We start from the raw sequence: 23782 nt of genomic DNA, 5'->3' as shown, positions 1-23782 counted from the left end.
GACATTTAGGTTTCACCCTCAGCTGCGTGCCTGATACAGCTACCACTTTTTTTTTTTTTAACTTTTATTCTGGCCCTTTGGCTTTTTGAGTGAGTTCCACCACTTGTTTGTTTGGAACACTGTGAACTGCCTTTATGGACTAGGTGCATTTACTTCATTTCATTATCACAGATAAGTGTTCTTGGACTTCTTGTCAACTTAACTTTTATTTCCATCTTTTTGGGGGGGGCATACTGGGGTTTGAACTCAGTACCTTACACTTACTAGGCAGATGTTCTACCACTTGAGCAACTCCACCAGCCATTTTTTGTGTTGGGTATTTTCTAGATAGAGTCTCACGAACTATTTGCCTGGGCTGGCTCAGAACTGTGATCCTTCTGAGTGGCTGGGATTACAGGCGTGAGCCACTGGCATCCAGTTCTTGTTTCCACTGTTATATGCTGCTGTGTTTGGATCTTTTATGCCTTTGACATGTGCCATGCCTCCTTTTCCCCTAACTATTGATTAATTTGGTGGAAACAGTCTCCAATTCTACCGTGAAATTTTGTGTAAATTTGTCTCTCAGACTCTCCCCTATAAACATGAAGAAAATTAACATGCTTTGATTACTCCCCACCCTCCCTTCCAATTTCTCTCTTCCCCTGAACTTTTTCATGTGATATTGCAGTGAAATTATTATTAATATGTACTTTAATAGCTTTTAAGAACTTAACAATTAATGGATTAGGGTCAAAATTACAATTATTTAAATGTAATCAGACTTATTTAGATTGGCTCTATGCCTAATAATTTAATTTTTTTGCTCTCGTACTTCAAAATTTTCTCCACTCCTAAAACTTTATTTCATGTTTTGGCTGGATGGATTATATTTACAAGATTTTGCAGAAGTGTTAACTAAACACCATTAACTCCTTATTCCATTCCTTAGTGTTCTTTATCGTTTTCACACAGGACAGACACCCTGGGGTCATCCTTCTCCACACATTCATTAATGTCCCACTGTCTTCTTGAAGTCAGTATTGATAAGGTCTGAGGCCACATTGGTTGTTTTTCTCATAGCAGGTGATACACTCTCTGTCCAGGTGCTGGACGGAGCCCTCATTCATACTGTGAACCCTCCCTTCAGTTCCCGTCCCTTCATCAGGGCATTACTATTAGGGTTTTTCTCAGTCTTAATAAACTGAAACTGCTATTTCTCCAACATAAAGTGCCGAAGTTGCTGACTCACATCTTCCCTATAGGAACTAATCTTCTGTGATGTCGTGGGTAGCTTTTCTTCCCCCTTGTTTAGGAATACTGACTATGCCCTGTGGGATAGCCATTGCCTGACTTTCTTATCCATCACCCTCTCAAATCACCATGATCATTTTCCTGGTTCCCATCCAGAGCTGCCCGGGTCTACTGTTTCTTTCTTTGTTTTTGCGTCTACTGTTTCTTGGGACTGCACTTTGGTAACGGTACTGGTGTGTCTGTCCCCAGATCTCTTCACTTTTGTGCATTCTCTTTTCATCTCTTATGCTCTACTTTGACCTCCTTTTTCAAGATTCTACATTCTTTTATTTTCGTTTAATACAGAAAAGTTGAAAACTTTTTTCTTCTATATTGATAGCATTTGTTCTCCCCAAGTGTAATCTTCACTTGTTACTGGCTTGTTTCTCTCTTCCCTTTCCTTCCCTTCTTCCACCCTCCCATTCCATGTTAGACCCCTCTGATCACTGCTCCTTCTCTAGTGGGGACTGCTCCACTTAAACCTGCTCTTTTTTAAAGAGCTAGGCTGGGAGGCCAGGGGAGGGGGTGTATGCCTGAAATTCTAACACTTGTAAAACTGAAGCAGGACAATTATGAGTTCCAGGCCAGCCTGTGCTACACAGTGAGACCCTGTCTCACAAAACAAAACAAACAAACAAAAAACAAAGATACAGGCTGGGGAGTACAGCCGCCCCAGAAGCACGTGTGCCCTGAGCTCTCAGTGGCTACTCCTTTGAGGGCAGCCTATATGAGAAGCTGGGGTTTCACAGGGCGTCCTTGGCTCACAGCTCGCAGCTGTTACCTTAGCAGGGTGGCACATTGTGAAACTGACTTTTAGGTTATTTCTTTCCTTACTTTCTCTGGCTACCCCTCCTATATAGGAGCCCAGGACAGAGAAGCAGCTCTGTAGGGCAGAGCTGGGCTCCTCTAGGGATATCTCTGCATACTGGTGGCCTCACCACATGCCTAGCTCACCAGGTACCAAGGTCCCTCAATCCTCCCACTTCCTGCTCCCTGTTCTCCCTCCTAGTGAGCATGGGGATCTCCTAGGCTTGTTTCTCTGTACCCTAGTGTCCACCACAGTGCCTGACACATCAACTCTGAGCTGAATGAACTCAGTGAATCACTGTCTTGAATGTAATGATTATATTTTGTCATAGACAGGGACTCCCCTCTCTCTCTTTTTTTGTTCCATTTGGCAGGTTTAAGGAAGAGAAGTACCATAAACATGCTTCCACAATTCTATCTTTGCCCAAAAGGCCAACTTTTACCTTAAAGGGGAAAAAGCCTCATGGGCTCAATTCCTTTCTATACCAGGATCATCATGAGAGAAGGCTGAGGTCCCAGTGTTGGGTCATAGAGATGGTCTAGGACAGACTCCATTTTACGAGCTGGTGAGGCCAGAGGCCAGTGACACCAAGGCAGCGTGTAGAGTCCAGTTCCCCTCACCCAGGCCTTGCTCCCATCTTTGTGTTCCTTATTGCTCCCCTATGCCAGCTAAGAATACATGGGTGATTCCTGCCTCTGCTCAACTCTCATACAGTTGAACAGTTTTGTACCATGAAACTCGAAGGGGACACAGTTCATAAAGATAATGGTGTGGCTGGCATCCACTGGGTCTCTGCAATGCCCAGTCTCTATGACCACTGGTGGTGGCCCTGATGGGCCTATGAGCTCTGCCTCCCTGAGATTCTCATGGGGACAGTGAGATGGGCAGGGGCCAGATCATGCAGGACCCAGTATGGCCTGGACTTATCCTAAGGGCAATGGAAGCCACTGGAGCCTTTCAGGCAGGGGAAGAGACTAGCTTCCAAATGAGTAAGGGCTTAAATAACAACAAAAGAAAACATCAGGCAGGATCAAAGAGCCTGCCTCCCAGGTCTACCAGGGTCTCCAATGTGCCCGGTCCTAAGCTAGAGGGCAGGGCATTTCTCACCAGTTCCCCATTTAGCCGGAGGGCATCTACCAACTCCAGTAAGATAGATGCCCGCTCGCTGGGCCCCACAGAAGGCCCCTGGCACTTCCTGCCTTCTTCTGCCTTCACAGTTGGCAAATTCATGATCATCTTCAGTGTCTTTATGGCCTCTGGATGATCGCCAGACCTGTTGAGGGCCCTGGCCTTGATGAAGTGATAGAGAGGGTGGTCTCGGACCTAGGAGAGGCACAGCAGCATGTGGGGCTTCAGCTCAGCCCTGCCACTCACAGCCCAGCAGCCCCCGGACAAAGTCAAAGGAGGCAAGGAGCCTGCCCCTACCTGTGGCCAGCAGAGGGCCTGGGGCAGCCCTTCCCATAGCAAGAGGGGGCTGTAGCTAGTGGCTCTGGGCTGTCGAGTTGGCAGCACAGCACAGAGGACCTCACCTGGAAGTTGTGGCTGACACCCAGCTCTAGGCAGTGGGAGCACATGGCGAAGTTGCCCTGAGTCAGGTAGATCTGGGACATGAGGAGGTGGGCATCAGCGAAAGTCGGGTCCAGCTCCAGGCAACGCTGCAGGGTGCTCTGGGCATTTTCCAGCTCTCCTAGGATCAGTAAAGCCACCTCTACATACAGGGATCCTCGGGGGTTCCTGAGCCCCCAGAAGTAGAGGCAGAATGAACTGTACACATGTAATCACACACAGTTCTCCACATTAGACTTGCCTGATTTTCTTCTGCTTCATGCAGAGGTTCCTCCTAAATTAAGGCTATCATGTTGCCTTGACCCAGACAAAAGCCAGGACACTCAGATCCTGGCGTGACCTTCAGGTCTCTGTATCCCTCAGGGAGATGACTAAGTCATCTCACTGCTCCATCTGGGAGCTCAGGGCAACACTTAAGTCTCAATCCTCACACCTACAAGCAGAAGGAAACCTAGTAACACAGTCACAAATTATGAAGCATCTGTTCTATGTTCAACATGTGCAAAGCATTTTAGCAAGTCTGGTACAGTATCTGTGCAGCCCAGCCAGGACGTTATTATGACCCTTACATTTCATTTAGTTTTGGGGGTTGAGCCTGGGGCCTAAGTATAAGTAGGAACTCTACTTCTGAGTTGCATTCTTGTCTTTCAGATATGGGACCCTAGGACGCAGTGATAGTGAGGGGCTTCTATAGTTCCTCAGCTTAAAGGGACAAAGTCCACATTTAAATCAAGCCCATCACTCTGAACTCCTGGCACCAGGGGGCTGAGGGGCCTTCCCTGCAGCCAGGATGGTGTTCACAGGTTGGTGGAGGCAGCCAAGGGATAGGGTTCAGTGAGTTAGGATGTGTGTATGTGGCTCTTCCCTCTGCACCCAGTACCCACCACAGCTACTCTTTGGGTCCTTAACTTGGTAGGGGGAGTAAACTTGCTTTGGGATCCCAAACTCCCTACTCCTTGCTGTGCACTGTGGAAATTTAAAGAAGTCACCATGGCAACCTGAGCACCTGGAGACTTTGTATTGGCTCCAAACCTGCTGCCAGCTGCCAGCACCTCTGGGGATCCCTTCCTCCTTGGCCTTGAACCCAGGAGCCCCTGAAGCTGCCAGTAAACCTGGCACCCCTGAGAGGGTGGAGAATGAAGCCAGAGGGGACCCACAAGACAAGTATCTGTCTGATGGAGGACAGATACATGGCTACAGTACTCCATCCTGGACCTTGTAGGATCACCTAGGATGTCAGAGATTAGTGTGGGTTTCAGGCAGACAGGACATGTGGAAGGCTACAGGGGCAAGTACTCCAGGTGAGGGCTGTGTGTCACAGAGGATAGCAGTGCACCCATGGGACCCCTTTCTTTCCCCCTCTCTCCAGCACCTGGGCCTCTTGATGTGGGGAAAAACTGGCAGGGCCCTGCTCTGGCCTGCAGCCTCTGAAAAGTGTCCTATGCAGAGCCTTGCCTCTCCACCAGGCCTTCACTGACACCCCTCCTGCTTTGCTTCTGCATGGTGTTACCTCCTCTGGCTGCAGGCCCAGGTACTTAGTTGTCTGTCCATTTCTCTCACTAGAATGCAATCCTAAGGGCATTTTTTGCCTGTTTTGAGTATGAACATACTCAGAAATATGGTCACTACCTGCATAGATAAGGTATGCAATCTGTAGGAGGCCTGGGGGAATCCACCCACAGGTGAGGGAGGTCAGGAAGGTTCCTGGGGTATGGGATACTGCAAAGAATAGCAAGTCTGGTGAGAGAGCATGCATGCACGCACACGTGCGTGCATACGCACATGCATGGGTATCCCAAGCAGGAAGCCTGCAGACATACCCCCAGGGCAGAAGCCCAATCAGGTGTCTGATCAGGCGAACAGATGTGAGATGACACAGGGCCCTGCTGGGCTGCCAGGACCCACCTGAGAGATACTTGACCTGAGCCATCACAAACAGGGGGTCCATCATAGCCGGCGCTGCTTTCACTACAGGACTCAGGATCATAGCGACTTGTTTGAGAAGTGGAGACACAATCTGGCCGGGTGAACGAGGCTGTAGGAGCATGAGGGGCTGCTGTGTACTTTGCGCCTTTCTAAGAGGCTCCTGGGGCTCTGAGAAGACATGCTCCACACTTTCGTATTCTGCACCAGCCAGTGCTACAGCACACGATCCAGGGAATGGGGACTGTCGTGTCCCCAGTACCCCATACCTAGAATGGTATCTAGCACGTATTAATGCACTCAATCAGTATTTGTTGACTGACTCATTACAAGGCACTGGGGGATATTAGGACTTGTAAGATATAATCCTTACCCACGAGGACTCCTGACTGGCTGGGAAAGTAGGACACAAGTACAGACTAACACAGTTCTTCGAAGGCTTCTAAGAAAAGGATATATCCTAGGTTTCTAGGATATAGGCCAGGGTATGGTTGATGACCTGTTCTTCCAGGTGTGGTCCCTGTGTTGGCAGCTTGGGCATAACCTGGGAGCTTCCTGCTTTGCTGTGATGTCAGACTCTACACAGGGTCAACCTCCCAGGTGGTCTGGGTGCTGCATGTTCATGTTTGAAAGTGCTGGGCTTCCTGACTGCCCAAGGCTGGGAGCAGCCTGGTGACTGGATAGGTAAGGTTCTTCAGGTGGGCACCATCCAGCCCTGCACCCCACATCCCCACCATGAACATGGACCATCCCCTAACCTGCTTGGGGCAGAAGTGCAAATACTCCTTGGCAATGCAGACCAGGAAGAGGGGGTCCAGCTTTTCAAAGTACTCGGGGCTGAGGGGCAGGCCCTGCATGCGGGAGAAGTGCAGCTCCACTGCCTCCTTCAGGAACACTGGGGCCTCTTGCTCCCCCTTGGGTTTCTTGGATGCCAGGAGGGCTTGGAGGAAAACTAGCACCTGTGGAAGAGAGGCCTGAAGCTCAGAGCCAATGCCAGCTGGGGGGGTGGGTAGAGAAGGCAAAGGGGATGCCCAGGTCATTCTGGCTGCCCTTGACTGTTACACCAGGGGTGGGAAGAGAGGGAGATCCAGCAATTCAGGTCCCCAGGGAGCTCTGACCTCAGACTTCCCAAGAGACTGCTGCACCTCCTTCAGGAACTCCAGCTGGTGTGCGGCCTCCTCTAGCTGGCCTTGTAAGATCTGGCACCAGATGCTCCCTATGAAGGGGACAGAACAAGGATGAGCAAAGCCAGCTCAGAAGCAGAGCCAGGACAAGGAGTGAATGAGACAGTGGAAGGAAGGGTCCCAGGACAGGGGATCTTTTCCAGCATTTTCACAAACTTAAGGAGCAACTATGGGCTCTTTAAGAAATGAAATCAGGCACATATGAATAATAAAAGAAAAATGAAAAAAAAAAAAAAAAAGAAATGAAATCAGAAGGCAACATAGAAAAACACCCCTAGTTCATGCTCTGCCTTTAGCAGTCTTTCCACTGCTAACATGACTAACATGTTTGAACATTTCTCTAAATATTTACGTTATGTAACGCGAACATATATATATATATATATATATATATATATATATAGGTGCAGGGTATAACTCAGTGGTAGAGCGCTGGCTTTGCATGTGTGAGGTCCTGGGTTCTGTTCCTAGTACTGCAAAAAAAAATAAATTAACAAAATCTCTCTCTCTCTCTCTCTAGATATGGCTATATACAGATATATATATATATATATATATATATATATATACATCTGTGTGTGTATGATGCATATATATATATCAGTATATATCTCTATATATATTATATATATTAATGGTTTTAAAAACTGCCAAGGGAAGCCAGGCATGTTGGTTCACGCCTATAATCCCAGCTACTTGGGAGATCATGAGGATCAAGATTCCAGGCCAATCCAATTAGCAAGATCCCATCTCAACAGAACAAGCTGGGTATGGTGGTGTATGCCTGTGAGCTCAGCTATATGGGAGGCATAGGTAGGAGGATCAAGGTCTAAGGCCAACCCCTGGCAAAAATTCGAGATCCTGCCTGAAAAATATCCAAAGTAAAAGAGGGCTGGAGGTGTAGCTCAAGTGACAGAACATGCCTAGCAAGCACAAAGTCCAGAGTTCAAACTCCAGTACCACCAAAAAAAAAAAAAAAAAAAGCAAAGGGAATCAGAGTTTGAATATACCATCCTACACATTGCCTTGGCTTTTCCACTTCATATATGATACATATTTTCTCATCATTTCCTAAGAATCTACCCCACTCTCTTCAGTGACAACATAATGGTCCCCTTTTATTGCTATCCTAGTGAAGGAGCCTTCATTTTACATGTAGTCTATTTTCAGTGTTTAAATATTACAGTGCTGGGTGAACAGTTTTCTGTGTTCAAATTCCCGAAGCAGAGCCAATGTATCAAAGGGCATGCTTACTTTAAACTTCCACCCAAAAGGCCAACTTGTCCTCTGAAGATGACTGATTTTATACTTGCTGCCAAGAATTAGTGTCTTCCCCACACCTCATGGATGCGTTTTAATCTTTATAAGTCTAAAATGTAAAAAGTAACTAGACTGAATTTGCACATACTTCTCCTAGAAATGGGCCTTATGCGTAGTTTTTAGTATCTTTGGATAATGTAATAATCTTATTACAGATTTAAATTAAGTCTACTTAATTTATCAAGTTGTGTTCACACCCTGATTTTACATTCTTGTATCTATCAATAAATATTGTGACACTTCATTATTGGGGTAATGAACATATTTTCATATTTTAATGGTTTTTATGTTCTGTGAATTTCCTGTTTATAGCTTGCCTTTACTTTTGGGGTGATTTTTTTTCTCTTTATATATTAAGGTAACAAACCCTTTGTTAAGAACATTTTTTTCTTAGTTTGCCATTTATCTTCTTAACTATTTTTACAGTGTCTTTTGCCATTTAGTAGTTTAGCTTCTGACTTTGTAACCAGACTTCAAATTCCAAGGGAGACCCAAGTTCCAGTTAATTTTTATGTTTAAATACTTGATTCAACCAGCAATTGTTGAATTAACCAAAATGGTTGAATTAATTCAAAATAATGTTTTTTTTGTTGCTGTTGTTTTGAGACAGAGTCTTGCTATGTAGCTCGGGCTGGCCTCGAACTTACGATCCTCCTTCCTCCATCTCCCAAGGACTGAGGTTATAGGTGCACATCTCCAACTAGGAGTTACCAGACAACCTATCTGTCAGTCTGAAATTGGGCCTGTTATGTCCCATTTGTCTATTTGTTTATTCTAACTAGTGCTGGCCTCAAGCTGACTTAGTTATTGTGATTTTGTGATGCTTTGCTGTTGGGAGGACACATGTCCTCTGTCCCAGCTATTCTTTCCCAGATAATCCTGGCCATTTTGGACTGTTTGTTCCTGATGGTTTTCATGGGTGCCATTTTTGTTTTCTATTATAGCTATACCACTATTTGCCTGTCTGAGGGAGTTTTTCTTTTACCATGATTTTTTCAATTCTTGGCAACTCTTTTTTTTTTTCCCTCTGTAGCATGTTCTTTACTTATTGACAGTAATAGCCTCTGCAAACACTGAAGGTATGAGACAAGAAAGGTCCCTCTGAATGGGACCTACCACTCTTCAGGAGGCCTTGCTGTGTGTCCCACTCCTCTCCTCCCCTTTCACACCGCAAGCAGATTTATAGGCATAGGCCTAGGCTGTTGCGTATTAGCAGCTGGGCAGATTCCCCAAATTGTTAAGTCCAGAGATTTTGCAGACAGGCCATATGAGAAGGTGACATAGGTGAGAGGGACAGACATTCTTACCAGTGCTCATCCGCCTTCTGGCCTCTGGGGTCTCCCTGAGATGAGGAAGTGGAGGAAGTCTGAACCTGGTGGAGGACTACTTCAGGGGGTTTGCCTATGTACTGAGCAGCCAGGTCTCTGGTCCTTCACAGCTCTGGTAGTGGTAGGGGGTCCTTTGGGATGTTGCTCTTGTCACTCTAACACCCAGTAAGGACCTCCTTACTTCTAGTCTCAGCTTGGAATGTCCCAGTATCCTCCCATTACCTCACTGACGGCACTTCACATGTTTTTACACCCAGCCTCTGGTGGCCATGAACTTGGGTTGTTTTTCCTGGAGCAATTTGGAGAAAGCTGGTCTCATTTCTCTCCCTGACTCATCTCTGCCTATGTTGGTGTACAGCTATCCAGTCCTGCTTGGGATCTCTATGTATTTCATGCCATTCACCCTACATCTTCTAGCAATGTGAAATTCTTCACATTTCTGGTCCACTGAAGCTGCCTTTCCATGTTTCTATGGCTGCAACAGACTCATTATTTTTTTGAATGTCTTCATTGTTTTCCTTGGGGATGGAGGAGAGGCATGGATTGGATTCAAGAGACCAGCCTGACACGTGGAAGCAGAGGTGATGCTACGTACTCTCATAATTGTGCTGCTTAGGTGAGAAGCCTGGAGTTGAGTTTGCTTCTACCAAACACACAGCTCCTCCAAGCCAGGCCAAGAACCAGCTGTCAAGGCTGGCAATGGATCAGCTTCCTCAACCCAAACTAAACACTGCTGGTTCAGAATTCACAGAGACCACAGAGTTGAGGCTTTAAAAAATTGTGTAAAAAGTCAGGCATGGTAAAGCTCACCTGTGTTCCCAGCACTCAGGAGACTGAAGAGAAAGGATTGTGAGTTTGAGACCAGCCTGGGCTATATATTAAGACCTTGTCTCACAAAAAAAAAAAAAAAAAAAAAAAAAAAAAGATAGGAGGTACTGAGCTTGAGGCCAGCCCAGGAGAAAAAAAGGTAGCAAGACTCTATCTCAAAGAATAAACTGGACGTGTTAGTTCATGCCTATAATCCTAGCTATGGAGGAGACAGATACTGGAAGAGTCACAGTTTAAGGACAGCCCTAGGCCAAAAGCTCAAAAAGCTGATGATCCTATCTGAAAAGTAACTAAAACAAAGCCAAAAAAAAAAGGCTGGAGGCATGGCTCAGGTGGTAGGCCACCTGCTTAGCAAGTACTGGGCCCTGAGTTCAAACTCCAATACTGACAACAGCAACAACAACAAAAAGTGTAAAATGAAAATGGGATCCTGGAAAATTCCTGTGACATTTAAATAGAAGATAAAAAGGGCATCTGGACAGATAAGGAAATGAAATTCTCCAAACTTTCCTCTCTGATGGCCTTTTAGCTCCGGGACTGGCAGAGGGGGCGTCCATAGATATGACTCTCCCTGTCTGTGTGAGGTTGAGTACAGCCATCTCCAGCCCTGGCCTGTGGGGCCTGAGGAGAGGTGGGGCCCACCAAGAATGAGCTTCAGCTGCCAGTCTTCTGGGGAGTAAGGGCATGGACACTGGAGGCCTGACGTGGGTCAAGGTAGCTTTGACTGCACTCCCAGCTGGCCTGTGCCTCTTACATCTACGCTAGTGTACTCACAGAAAGACACCCCATTGTACACTACTCCCCCAAACTCACACATCTCTAGGGGAAATGCTTCTTAGCACTTCTCTTTGGGACCCACAAAGGACACTTCGTTTGGCCCCCAACCCTCTCCCTGCCCAGCCTGCATAGACCTGTCAAGGCGGCCATCCTGTTCTCCTCCATCTGCATGGCCTCTGAGTACCACATACGTGCCTCCTTCACTTGGCTCTGCAGGATGAAGAGGTAGCCCAGCTCTGTGCTCACAAAGGTGCAGGAGGGAGCAACTATGAAGATACGCTCCATGAAGCCGCTCACTAGTCCTAGGATGGCCTGGTGCCTCCCACACTGCAAGGAATAGGCATGCGGGAATTAGAAGACCAGTCAGTCCAGCCTGCCTGAGCAAGGTGCATCTGAAATGGGGGATACTTTAGCAGGGCTGGGTAGGCCCAAGGGGTGACTTGTGTCTGGGCAGCTGGCTCTGTGGAGCTGTCTATTTCCCAAAGAAACTCCCATAGGCAGGCCACATCTGCAGGAACTGCCTCAAGCCACAGGGTCCTCCAAGGGACCCATCCTGTGTAGAGGGACTCATCCCCTGTCTGGCCACAGTAATTGGTATAAGGAGTGTCCAAGGTTTTAAAATCCTTGGAATGTTTTTAAAAATTAAAGCTGGATGAAAGAAATCATGTGTGTTCAGTGATGGCAAGTGGTCCAAAGTCTGTGACCAGCCACATTCCCTGCCATGTGTGGCAAACAAGGCCAAGAGAATCAGAGTCACATGTGAAGGGGGAATCAGTGACCTGGTAGCACTCAGCAATCCAGCTCTGGTCCCTGTGGCCCTGGAGCTGCATTCGTTCTTATAATTCCTTGCTTTGGGGGCTAAAGGTCTAACAAAAGGCACAGATTCTTTGGCAGCTTGGTTAATTTAGACCTTCCCTGATGTCAGAGAGACCTAGGTGGGCCAGCCTTCCCAGGTGGCTTCCATTGGAATATGGGTACTGGGTGAGACTGGCGTGGCTCTGCACAGTAGCTACAATGCCACCCTCTCTCCCTGTCTCTGTAAAAGTCCTTCAGATCCCACTGTCCTGGTCTTCAGAGTATCTCTGATGGAACCTGGGCTAAGGGTAGGGAGCCCACATGTCACATTATCAGACAGGGTTTGTGTCACCAGCCTGAGAGGTCAACTTTGAGCTGGAGGGGGAAAGAAAGGTGCCCAGATCTCTAAGGGAAGCAGAGAGAAGCACTGTTCAGAGACCAGGTGCAACCTTCTTACCAGTCTGCTAACCACAAGAATTTTTTTGAGATGGAGGCTTGGGTTTTTGGGTTCCTTCATCTCTAGTGCCTTGATCAGATTTTTTACACAATCAGAAGCCTGTAGGGACAAAATAGACAATGTTGAAAGCAACACATAGAACCAGACTCAGGTAGGGGTTCTCCACCCTGGCATGTCCCAGTGCCACCCCCAGAGATTCAGAGCTACCTAGATCAGGGTGGGACAGGTGTTGCAATTATTTCAAAGCCCTGTAGGTGAAACCTGAGGGAACATTATTTCCCCAAGAGCTGACCCTACCACTCGATCTGAGTTTGTGAGGAGAAGCTGCCCTGGCAGACCTACAGAGGCAGAGGCTGGAGCCAGCCCTGCTGGGTCATGTCACTGCTCACTAAGTCAGGAGCAAACCACGTGAACCAGCCCAGGCCCTCCACTCCATTTTGATATGGTTACCACGTTGGTGCCTTTCTGTCATTCCATTGTGAGCCATCCCAACAGCACTGTAAGTCTGTGCCACTATCTGAACTTTCTAGTACACAGGAGAAAGGGTCAGAAAAGTTTGGCAGTTGATCTGATGTCACCCAGCCAGTCAGTTGACTAATTCCAAAACTTGAGTTCTTTTTCATTGACTGTTTTGCCTGCTCCCTGCCAGGAATAAGAAGTCCTTAGTTCACAGCTAATAAAAGAGAAACCAGATGGTTGGGTCCATCTTGCTTGCATGGCGAGCAAGACCAGGATCAGAAGTGGGGTGCTGGGCTTTCCCTCAGGCCAGGCCCTAGAAAGGCCTGCCCGGGGGCCGAGGACAGGCTTTTTTCTCTTGTTCCTCCTAGACATGGTGCTGGGGCCCTTTTCAGGGGTTCGTTCCAAACATAGTCTGTCCCCTCCATCTCACTCCAACCCACAAAACCCAGAGCTGTGCAGGAGCTGAAGCTTCTTCTTCCTGTCATGACCCCTTAGAGACTTGTGTTTTACCAGACTCTTCATGAGGTGTTGTACAAGTTCTATTTTATTTGAAAGGCAATGTTTGGGGTAAAAAACCACAAATCTTTTGAAAATAAGAGACTGTCTGAGAACTGAAATTTTTATTAAGAATTCTAGGTGTTTGTGATTGCCTGTGAGAACTACTTTACGTTTCTTTGGAAAACTGCAAGGCTTAGGAGGTGATTTGGGGCATCTACTACCCATCCATTGCCTGAGCAGTTGTAACCATTCCCCGCCAAAGTGACCCTTCCTGAACTCTGAAATACTCTCATGACCTCGACTAGCAGTAACATTGATGGGATTATTGCAGTGTGCCAGACACTGTTCCAAACTGTTCTCTCACCTCCCTTGTCCTTCTAACGACCCCACAGCTCTGTGGAATTATGTCTGTTTTACAGATGAGGTGGCTGAAGCTTTCCCAGGTAGACATTCCTCCTCGGGTTCCCACAGATGGCAGGTGGCAGAGCCAGTGTCAACATCACTGCCAGAGGCTGCCGCTGTTTGAGCTGTATTGCCAAAGGGCTAGGCCAAGGGAAGGCCTCCTGGGCAGGAAGTATGGGAGTAGGATGGAGAGAAGGAAGATCCAGGGGCTCTGTGAACACTTGGAATGGGGCCAGGAACTCAGGCTATAATGGATTCCTCCTTGTCTCTATCAAGGCTCGATTTCTGAGTCTCAAGACAACTTACCGTGGTCACGTTTCCTTCTCTCACAAGCTCATGCATGGCTAGAATTTGGCAGGCATCAATATTGTTTTCATCTTTTTCAAGGATTCTGAAATCAGAAGCGAAGCCACGTGAATTGAGAGTATCGACAGGCCAGCTAGGACGGTGAACTGGCAACTTCCGATCATCCTCTAGTACCCATTCTCCCTTCGTCTTTTAACAATAGAACTCCCCAGTCAGCCGGGTACGTGGCTACCCAGAAGAAAAACTGGGCTTTCCAGACTCCTTTCATTGCTTAGGCATGGCCATATGACTAACTTCTGGCTAATAGGACATAAGAGAAAGTGATGCGTGTGATATCCCACTGTGCTGTGGCAGCTCCTGTGCCTCTCACTCTTTCTTCCTCCTGTCTGGAACGTGGACTGTGTAGACAGAAGGGCCTGGAGTCCAACAGAGTCACAACATCCCAGTCTTGAACCACCAACCAGACTTTTACCTGAGACATGAAATACCTTGTATGTTATAAAGGGGACATGTCTTATTACAGAAACTTATTCAGACCCCAACTAGTCAGACCCCCAACTTTCATGTTACAGGGGCAGAAAGGCACATCCAGGGTAGCCCGTGGCTAAGACGGAAAGGGAGCCTTGGTTTTGCTCATGTATCATCGTGAAGACGTGTCTTCTGATCATACTTTGGGGACTTTTGTTTTGGCTTTTTGGTGGGACTGGGGTTTGAACTCAGGGCTTTGTGCTTGCTAGGCATGTGCTCTACTACTTGAGCCAGACATCCAGTCTCTACTACAGGGACTTTGACATTCTGTTTCTTTATAGAAAGTTGGTATTTTTCAGCCTGGTCAGGGAATGACCTTCTATTTGAGTGTTACTCAAATTAACAGACAAAATTCCAACATGATTAGGGTGCAACCAACTTTCAAAGAGTTCTAACCATTGCTAGTGATTCTGAAAGCATTGTGAACCTCATGCATTTAGAAGTAGCAAAAGAAAAGAATGACTCACCTTTAAATAATTTATGGGCCAAAGAAGATCAGAATGGATACTAGAAAATTCTTAGAAAACGCACTCAAGGTGGCTAAGGCAGGAAGACTGGCAGTTCAGGGCCTGCCCGGGCTACACAGCTAGGTTGCTAGGTTGGGCTGCATTAGGGAGACCCTATCTCAAAAAGCAAGCAAACAAAAACCAAAAAGAAGGAAACACACAATACCCACCAACAACAAAAAAGAAAACTAGAAGCCAAAGATACTGAAAATACTACAAATTCAAATGTGAGGACCCTTTTTGAATGGTACCTCAAAGGACATCCATAGAGCTAGTGCTTGGCTGGGGATGTGGCTGAGTGGTAGAGCATTGCCTAGCATGCATGAGGCCCTGAGTTCGATCCCCAGCACTGGAGGAAAAAAAAAAAAAAGAGCCAGGTGCTGGTGCTGGTGGCTGAGCCTGTAATCTTAGCTATTCAGGAGGCAGAGAACAGGAGGATTGCTATTCAGCCTGGGCAAACAGTTCTGCAAGACCCTATCGTGAAAAAACCCTTCACAAAAAAGGGCTGGTGGGGTGGCTCAAGGTGTAGGCCTTGAGTTCAAGCCCCAGTACCGCAAAAATAAATAAATCAATAAAATAGCTCACAAGACCCCATCTCCAAAATAACCAGAACAAAATGGACTGGAGGGATGGCTCAAGCGGTAGAGCACCTGCTTTGCAAGTACAAAGCCCTGATTTCAAACCCCGGTCCCACCAAAAACAAAAGTATATAGGAGACTGTACAGAGGAAGCACACAAATACTAGACCTAATGCTTATCTGTTCTAAAATAGGATCAAAAATAGATGAGCTGGAGGTCTGACTCAAGAGTTAGAATGTAGCAACAGAGTAATTCTGAAGGAAGTAGTTGGCTGGGAGTAATAAATTTAAGAACAGAAAAGAATAAATTAGAAAACAATGATACGATAGAGAGGATCTGTAAAACTCAAAGCTGGTTATTTTAAAAGGCTAATAAAAGGGACAAATTTGCCAGGCACTGGTGGCTCACGCCTGTAATACTAGCTACTCAGGAGGCAGAGATCAGAAGGATCCGTTTTGAAGCCAGCCTGGGCAAATAGTTCTAGAGACCCTATCTCAAAAAAAACTTTAACAAAAAAGAGCTGGTGGAGTGGCTCAAGGTGTAGGCCCTGAGGTCAAAGCCTAGTGCCACAAAAAAAAAAAAAAAAGAGGGGACAGGGTCTTGCTATGTAGTCCAGGCTGGCTTTGAACTTGTAATCCTCCTGCCTCTGCCTCCAGAATGCTGGGACTTCAGGCATGTGCCACCATGCTCTGTAAGACAAACTGTTTTAATATTGATGAGAAAATGAGAAAGAAAAATAAATAATATTAGGGAAGAAAGGTTTTATACCTAATAGAGTGGAGGTTTTTTTTAAAGAAAAAAACAGTGAAAGAATTCAGTAAACACACTTTCTGGAAAGCTTCCAGGGGAAGGCACAGGGCACTAGACTCAACCTGCTGGCACCAAATGCATCTCCCTGCATGTGGCACACAGGGCACAGCGAGAGAGGCCACACCACCCACAGTCTGGCCTTTAGCCAGGTGGCTTGCATGTAAGCTGTGGGCTCAAGTCCAAGCCTCCAAAGTAAGCGCTTGCCAAGGGATGGGTCAGGTCTACATGGTGAGGGAGGGGGAGCTGAGGGTCACATGGGTGCTACACGTGTGGCTAGGTAGGTGGAGTTGCTTCCTATGCCCTGCCAGGACCTCTTTATAATTCAAATTCTAGTTACCAGCAGGGGAGTTGGAGTCACTCTGCAGGTTGTTGTGTGGGTTTTTCCCTAGAACTGTGCTGTATAATACCACATACTCAGGAACAAGTCATAGTGATGAATTCATGTGCCATTAACTCTTGTTAGGAAAGAAAATTATGATCAAACGTTTATGAATTACTATAATAAAAATTGTTAAAGTGGTAGTTTCAAGAGATTTGTAGAGCTGGCGGTGTGGCTCGAGTGGTAGAGCACTTGCCTAGCAAGTGCAAGGCCCTGAGTCTGCTAACTCCTGAACTCCTGTTTTTTTTTTTTTTCTTGGTGGTATTGGGGTTTGAACCCGGCCTCACACTTGCTAGGCAGGTGCTCTACCACTTGAGCCATTCTGCCAACCCTCTGAACTCCTGTTTTTGACTTATGTATCCCACGGGCTACCAAAACTCTTCTGTCAAAGTCACCAGTGGTCTTTCCCCATGTAGTTGGTGTGGTTATTTTGGAAGTACTGGGGTTTGAACTCAGAACCTTGCACTTTTAGGCAAGCACTGTACCACTGAAGGTAGCCCCCAGCCCCCAATGAAGAAAAATCTATGGAACTCATGAATTTGTGTGAAGCAAATTCTTACACTACCCCCTGAAGTTCATCAGAGTGTGAGTTTTCTTCCTTCCTTCCTTCTCTTTTTTTTTTTTTTTTTTTTTGCTGTGCTGGGGTTTGAACTTGCTAGGCAGGCACTCTTACTGCTTGAGCCACTCCACCAGCCCTTTTTGTTGTAATGGCTTTTTCGGAAATGGGGTCTCCAGAACTATTTGCCCGTGGTTGGCTTTGAACCAAGATCCTCCTGATCTCTGCCTCCTGAGTAGCTAGGACTACAGGTGTGAGCCACTAGCACCCTGCTATGCCTCTGTTTCTTGCTTTCTTCATCCTATGCCACAGCCCGGCCTCATGTTGCAACTGCTGAGAATTTACTTTGCTCACCCCAGTCCTTCCCCTCCTCTACCCCCGAGTCTGCTCCTATCACTATCAAACCTCCTTGATGGGTGGTATTGACCTTCCTGTCCTACTCTCCACCTCCTTATATTGGAAGATGGGAACCTATCAGCACCCTTGGCTTGGAAAGCTGGGCGAGTGGGCCTGGCCCCTCACCTGTATGCTGTTTCAATCGTCTGCTCCCAGTCGTGCCGAGCCAAGAACAGCCGCATCTTTAAGATTAAGGCCGGCAGGAAGCTCCCCAAGGTCACAGTGATCTGGTTCACCACTTCCAGGGCCCCGGAGAAGTTCTGTTGTGTCATGAGGTACTTTGCCTATTGGAAGCCAGAGAGAAGACCCTATATCAGTGAGGAGGTGTCAATGTCTCCCTCAAGGCAGGGTGGGCAAGGCAGATCCTCACAGCTGGGCCAGGGAGTCCTTAGGCACAAATATTAACTGTGGATGCTTAACGGCAAGGCCGGAGACTTTTTTTTTTTTTTCTGAGAAGGCCTCTTGTGCTGGTGTCATGGCCTCGTGAGGCAGAGACAGCCACCAGGTTCTCCTGGGAGAGTGATGACAAGTGCCCTGAGGACCAGGGGGTTAGGTTTCTAATGGACTTGAAATTGGATCCTGAAAGGTTGACTTAATTTAGACCTACAACAAACCCCCCTTCTCCCAAGTCTTCTCACTAAAACAAGAAAGGATTACTCTGAATAAGAAAGACATGTGTACACATGGGTTCAACCTGCACACTTCCTAAGGGCACAAGTAAGAGTCCCAACTCCCAAACCAGGAGGGGACGGGGTGGGAAATTGTATTATGCCCATGCAATAGGCGACTGGTATTATGTACATGTTAAAAATGGCATTTGCTTATTAAAGAATATTACCAGAAGGAAAAGAAACTAGGCAATGAAAAACCCTAGGATTAAAACTACAGCACCTAACCACACTTTTCCCACCCCATAACCAAGGCTGCATTTGACCTCCCACTTCAGGATGAGGAGAGCCGGTGGTGATGGCTCTTAGTGGGGCATCCATGGCTAAGAGAGCTGCCTCATCCCAGACCATACCCTTTCCCGGGGCAATCCTCACCCTGTGTCTGGCCATAGAGGGGGTCCTAGCTCAGTGTTCCCCAGGGAATTGGCTGAGTCCCTTTCTGTGACTGCGTACAGCCCAGTTTCTCTCCTTGACAAGCCTCCTGGGACAATCTCCATTACTCTGTGGTCTTGTACACCAACCCAGAGAAGCAGCTGGGAGACACAGCACAGCAGGGTTAGCATGAGCTGTGTGGAGTGGTAATGTTAAGCATCATCCTCACTCATCTTTTGACTCTTTCAGACTTCTGGATTTTTAAGGAATATGTATATATTCATTTTATAAGGAGATGCATGAACAGGAGAATGAGAGGATGTTTTTCTCTCAAAGATTGAGTCAGAGAGGGTCACGAAAGAAAAAAGGAACTTAATTTGAATTAAGATCAGAATGCACAAAATATATAAAATATATGTCTTCCCTTTTCTTATGGTACTGGGTGTCTATAACAGAGTGAAATGAGAAGTTAAAAGAATGATGTGGAAAAAAGGGCAGGGAATGAAACCAAGAAAGAGGCAAAGAGGGAGAAAGCTTGAAGGAGTCCAGGAAGGACAGACCCTGGAAAGTGACCCTGAGAAGACCCAATGCAGAATGAGACAAAGACTCACACCAAGCAGGAAGAAGTGGGCCCTGGTCTGCTGTATAAGCCTGGCCTGGTTGCTAACACTCTCTGGGCCTTTGCTCCCCATTTACCAGATGAAGTACCTGGAGTCTGAAGGTACAGCCTTCAGCAGGTCTCTGGCTCCAGTGGCCCAGTCAGGGATACGCCCCCCTTCTCTCCTCCCCTCTGCCCACCTTTCCCATCAGCCCCAGCACATCTTTGGTGTCCTGAACTCCTTGCTCCAGGTACTTGATGGATTTCTTCACAGCATGGGGCTTATCCGAGGTGAGGTCCACCCAGCCTTTGAGTACATAGGCCTGGATGAGAACAAGAGGAAAGATGAAGTGTTTGGGCCTGCATAGCCTTAACCTCCCCTGCTCATGTCACCCTTTACCATTCTGCTGGTCATAAGCACGTGCAGATCCTATGGCTGCCTGCTCCCTCTCTGCCAAGTCCCCCACTACCAGAGATGCCCTGCCAGCACCTTCTCCTCCCTTACCTGATCAGCTACTAGTCTTTCCTGCCCAGTCAGGGAGGACCCTCTGTAGGTGGTATTCCTCCCTGTGTCCCCACTGCTTTCTATCACTGCTTACTGATGTTCTCTCCCATCTCACCCCTGCGTGCCCACTTTACACTGGGCCCAGGAGCAATATAGGGGCACAGACAGGGTCCCTGTTGGTGTCTCCACTTCTTAGCGTCACCCAGGATCTGGCCCTGCATGTGAAGCCTGGAGCCATGCTCTGCATGGTGGGCAGCAGCCATTCTGAGTTCCTGGACCTTGCTGGTTCCTCACACCAGCCTTCACCCAAACTCTCCTGGAGGATGGGGAGAGCCAGGACTGGGAAGCAGCACTGGAGGTACTTGGAGGCCCCTGCCCTGAAGCGTCCCTGGACGGCCCAACCTTGTGTTTCTCTTTTTCCATTCTCTCTCCCAAGGAGTCTTTTTAGACAACCTTCCTGCTCTAAGAAATATTAATATTGCAGATACACTGTATTTGTGTACTATATACTGCATATTTATGTGTGTTTTATACATAAAGAATAAGTTTTTTATTCCCTTCCCCAAGAACCAACATTTTCAGCCTTGAAAACTGATGTCAGTCCTTCTGAGCAAGCAGGGCCTGGCCAGAGGCCTCAGATTCTACATCAGCACAGATGTCCTACATATCACCCATGCCATGTGGAACTACCATTCACATCCAGCAGACCTCTGGTGAGGCGATGGCCCAGTGCAGCCAGCCCATTGGGATTTCCAAGAGAACCAGGAAATGTGGATTTCTAATTCCAGATTTTTCCAAAACAATAGTGCAGGCCACAGAAACCTGCCTAGAGATAGGACCCTGTGGACGAATGCCAATGTATTGTGAGACAGCCTGGGTGGTATACCCATGAGTCCCAGGGTCCTGTCATTGCCTGGGTGTGCCGCCTCCCCCTCCATTCTAGGGCCCCTGTGGGAGTAATGGGCCGCCTTGCTGTGATGCGTTTGGACGGCATGCTCTGTGGTTGTTGCTCATGGTGGGTACCTCTCTGGAGCTGCCAGAGACCTTCAGCATGTGGTCAATGTACTCCTTGGCTTTGTCATGGTGGCCTGTGAGCCAGAGGAAGAGGCTGGCATAGTATAGGGCAGTCTTGTTAGCTGTCTTGCGGATTTCCTTCAGGCTGCTCTCCAGCTCTTGAATCGCTTCTCGGTCTGTAAATCCAGAGGGAAAGAAGAGACCAAGTTAGGATGACAAGGTTTGCCTGGCTCTGCAGGGGCCACTGTGGGCCCAGGGAGCTACCTCTGGACATTTTGGCTCTCCCTTCACACTTGCAGCTGACTATGGGCCAGCCCAGGGCCTGGAAACCAGAAACACCTCTCCCTAGGATGCCACAGGGGCTGCCCAGGACTGGACTTGCTTTGCTGCCTGAGATTTACTTCTTTTTCTGTTCCTAGCAATGTGCCAAGCAGACAGACTGCACCTGAATCCTTTGTTCACCCCACAGCCCATTTTGGGTGGGCGATGGTAGCTTTTCATCTCTCCTGGTACTTTGCCCTGACTCTAAAGACATGGTGAGTAGGGTAGGATTTGTTTATATTGGCTGGATTTTTCTGACAAGAACATGATGAAGGAAAGCAAAGTAATTCCCCAGCTCTTGGGGTCTTGAGGGAGAACCTCTTCCAGTCCACTGGGCCCAGGGCACAGGGTCTTCTCTAGGCCTCTCAGGGGAGGGAAGAGGGCCACTGCTCACTGGTCAGCAACAGCTGCAATCATTCATGCATATATGTCCTCTGGCAGCTCTAAGAGGCTGTGTCTCTGGAATGGGCTTTTCCTCCTGCAGGAACAGGCCCAGCTGAACATGGCTATACTCACCGATGGTTTCACAGCATTTATGAGCATAGATAAGAGCCATGACGGAGCACAGGGACATGTCTGGGTGATTCTGGATGCTCTCCAGGTCGCTGATGGCATCCTGGATATGCTCTGCAAAGACAGTGCATCAGGCTCCAGGTCTGGGGCAGGAGACCATTGGTCACATGGGACCTCTAAGGGCTGACTCACAGCTTGATACCACCTGCCTTCATCCAGAATCTGAGGACTAACTGGACTGAAAAACCAGGTATTGAAGCTCTCTGAAAATGCTGCTGACACAATGGACATGGCTGCCAGGGCTACAGGTCTTGGAGCTGAAAGGGGTGCCTGCAAGTACTTTCAGCAATACTTGCAAGGCTGGGATGGTTGGCTGGGGTCAGTTCTGAAGAGGGACCTCAGGCTGGCATTTGTGTCCCCGACACTGGCCATGGCAGCTCAGCCAGCCCTCAGCCCAGGACACCTTTGGAATATCAGTGAGTCAGCTCTGCAGGGGCCCCACTCCTCTGGCACCTGTATCATACGTGCCTGGGACCACACCTCCAATTTCCTCCTTTCCTGCAGAGCCAGCTCTCAGCTTCCAAGCTGGGATTTAGTTCAACAGTCATGCAGTCATCTTTCCAATCACACATTTTACAGATAGGGAAACTGAGGTGCAAAGCAGGGATAATCAACTCTCTGAGGTCTCAAAAGCCAACTAAATAAGGATTACACAGGCTTTTATGAATTAACCTTGGAATCTACAGTCAATGTAAATCTGTTTCCATGGGAAGATTGCTAGGATCTAAGTAGGCATCCAGGTCCAGCCAGACTATTAGGGCTGGCCTACTACCAGGGTTGGACTGCCATGCTGCCAAGTCCTTACCTTCCCTGAGGACTCCATAGGCTTTGAAGAACTGCAACACAGGGTCATTGCTGAATTTCTCCAGGCCCACAGCTGCAGCCTGCTGCACATGGTGGAAGTACTTTTCCTGGCTATAGTAAATGATCCCAGCCTGTGTGGAGGAAGACATAATTGGAATAGCTCCAGTCCCTTCTCTAGCTCTGATCTGACCTGGATGACATAAGACCTGCTGTCTGCCCACCCTCCCTCCCAAGTTCTGTGAAGGGAAGATAAAGAGGGAACATTCAGGCCTCATCCAGTTGTCCAGTCTTTAGCAGCCCTGGGAGTAGCTTCATGGAGTTTCCCCAGGAAGGAGTTTACAGGTGTTTGCTTGAGGATTACCATTAGATTCTGGTTCAAATATGATGTGAAATAAAACTTAGGCTTTGGGGCTTGTGGAGTGGCTCAGGTGGTAGAGCACCTGCCTAGCAAGTGTGAGGCCCTGAGTTCAAACCCCAGTACTGCCCTCCTCCCCCCCAAACATTGTGCTGTCAACTCAGGCTTTGTCTTAGGAGGGGAATAAAGAGGAGGAGAACCAACAATAAGGAAAATTATACCAGTAGTTAAAGTTATTGTTAGGGACTATTAGGGATTCCATCCATTATCTTATATATGATCCTCTCCATACCTTTCAGTTAAGGAATCTTGAGTCCATGGGGACTGTGGCTTGACAAAGGTCAAGGAATGGTAGGACTGAGATTTCCCAGCTAAGTCTCACTTCCCCTAAGGTTTGTGGGTGTTAGGGATGGGGCTAGTTGTGGTTGGGTTGTAAAAGCCTGTGGGTCATATGAGAGAGCCCAGACATCATCCAGTTGGAATGGTTTTAAGCTGGGGAGGGATGTGTTCAGATGTGGTGTGTGGTGGTTGTGCGTGATTTCAGGGGGTACTGCTGGTGAAGAGCGCTGAGGCAGGGAAACCAGGCACGAGGGAAGCTGTTGCAAGTGTCTAGGGGAGAGATGATGGCTCTGGGCTAGGCGGTTAAAAGAAGTGGGTGACCCCTGGAGACATTTAGGAGCTGACATTTCTTGTTGATAGGATTAGGAGATGGGTATAGGGAAGATGAATTAAGGCCAGAATGGCGACATCTACTGAGTGCGCGGTCACAGAAGAGGCGCAGGCGCAGTGGGGTAGGGGTTAAGCCGAGGAGATGATGACAAAAGGATGGACACAGGATGATCTGATCTGGTTTGCAGGAGCTCAGGGGACAGGAGCGGATTTGGGGGGGTGCCAGTTT

The 23782-nt window shown here is 47.6% G+C and overlaps 1 protein-coding gene across 7 annotated transcripts in view; it reads right to left on the bottom strand.

The window, feature by feature from the left end:
- The window catches only part of Ttc21a (tetratricopeptide repeat domain 21A), a 33020-nt gene that overhangs the window by 8811 nt on the left and 427 nt on the right, over positions 1-23782 (bottom strand). For 6 of the 7 annotated variants that reach the window (XM_074060180.1, XM_074060179.1, XM_074060182.1 and 3 more), the window contains exons 2-14: positions 22531-22660; positions 21669-21779; positions 20841-21007; positions 19513-19635; positions 17801-17958; positions 13921-14005; positions 12256-12354; positions 11138-11330; positions 6685-6782; positions 6325-6525; positions 5549-5678; positions 3607-3764; positions 3185-3400 (exon numbers count right to left, since the gene is read on the bottom strand). In XM_074060180.1, coding sequence (XP_073916281.1) covers positions 3185-3400; positions 3607-3764; positions 5549-5678; positions 6325-6525; positions 6685-6782; positions 11138-11330; positions 12256-12354; positions 13921-14005; positions 17801-17958; positions 19513-19635; positions 20841-21007; positions 21669-21779; positions 22531-22660 — 1869 coding nt within the window. The remainder of the gene's footprint in view (positions 1-3184; positions 3401-3606; positions 3765-5548; positions 5679-6324; positions 6526-6684; positions 6783-11137; positions 11331-12255; positions 12355-13920; positions 14006-17800; positions 17959-19512; positions 19636-20840; positions 21008-21668; positions 21780-22530; positions 22661-23782) is intronic. The other variant, XM_074060181.1, reaches the window with a different exon arrangement.

This window comes from Castor canadensis, chromosome 17 (genome assembly GCF_047511655.1).
Source record: "Castor canadensis chromosome 17, mCasCan1.hap1v2, whole genome shotgun sequence".
Classification (NCBI taxonomy): Eukaryota; Metazoa; Chordata; class Mammalia; order Rodentia; family Castoridae; genus Castor; species Castor canadensis.
The sequence above is the reverse complement of the archived record's forward strand: the minus strand, read 5'-3'. Positions and strand labels throughout refer to the sequence as shown.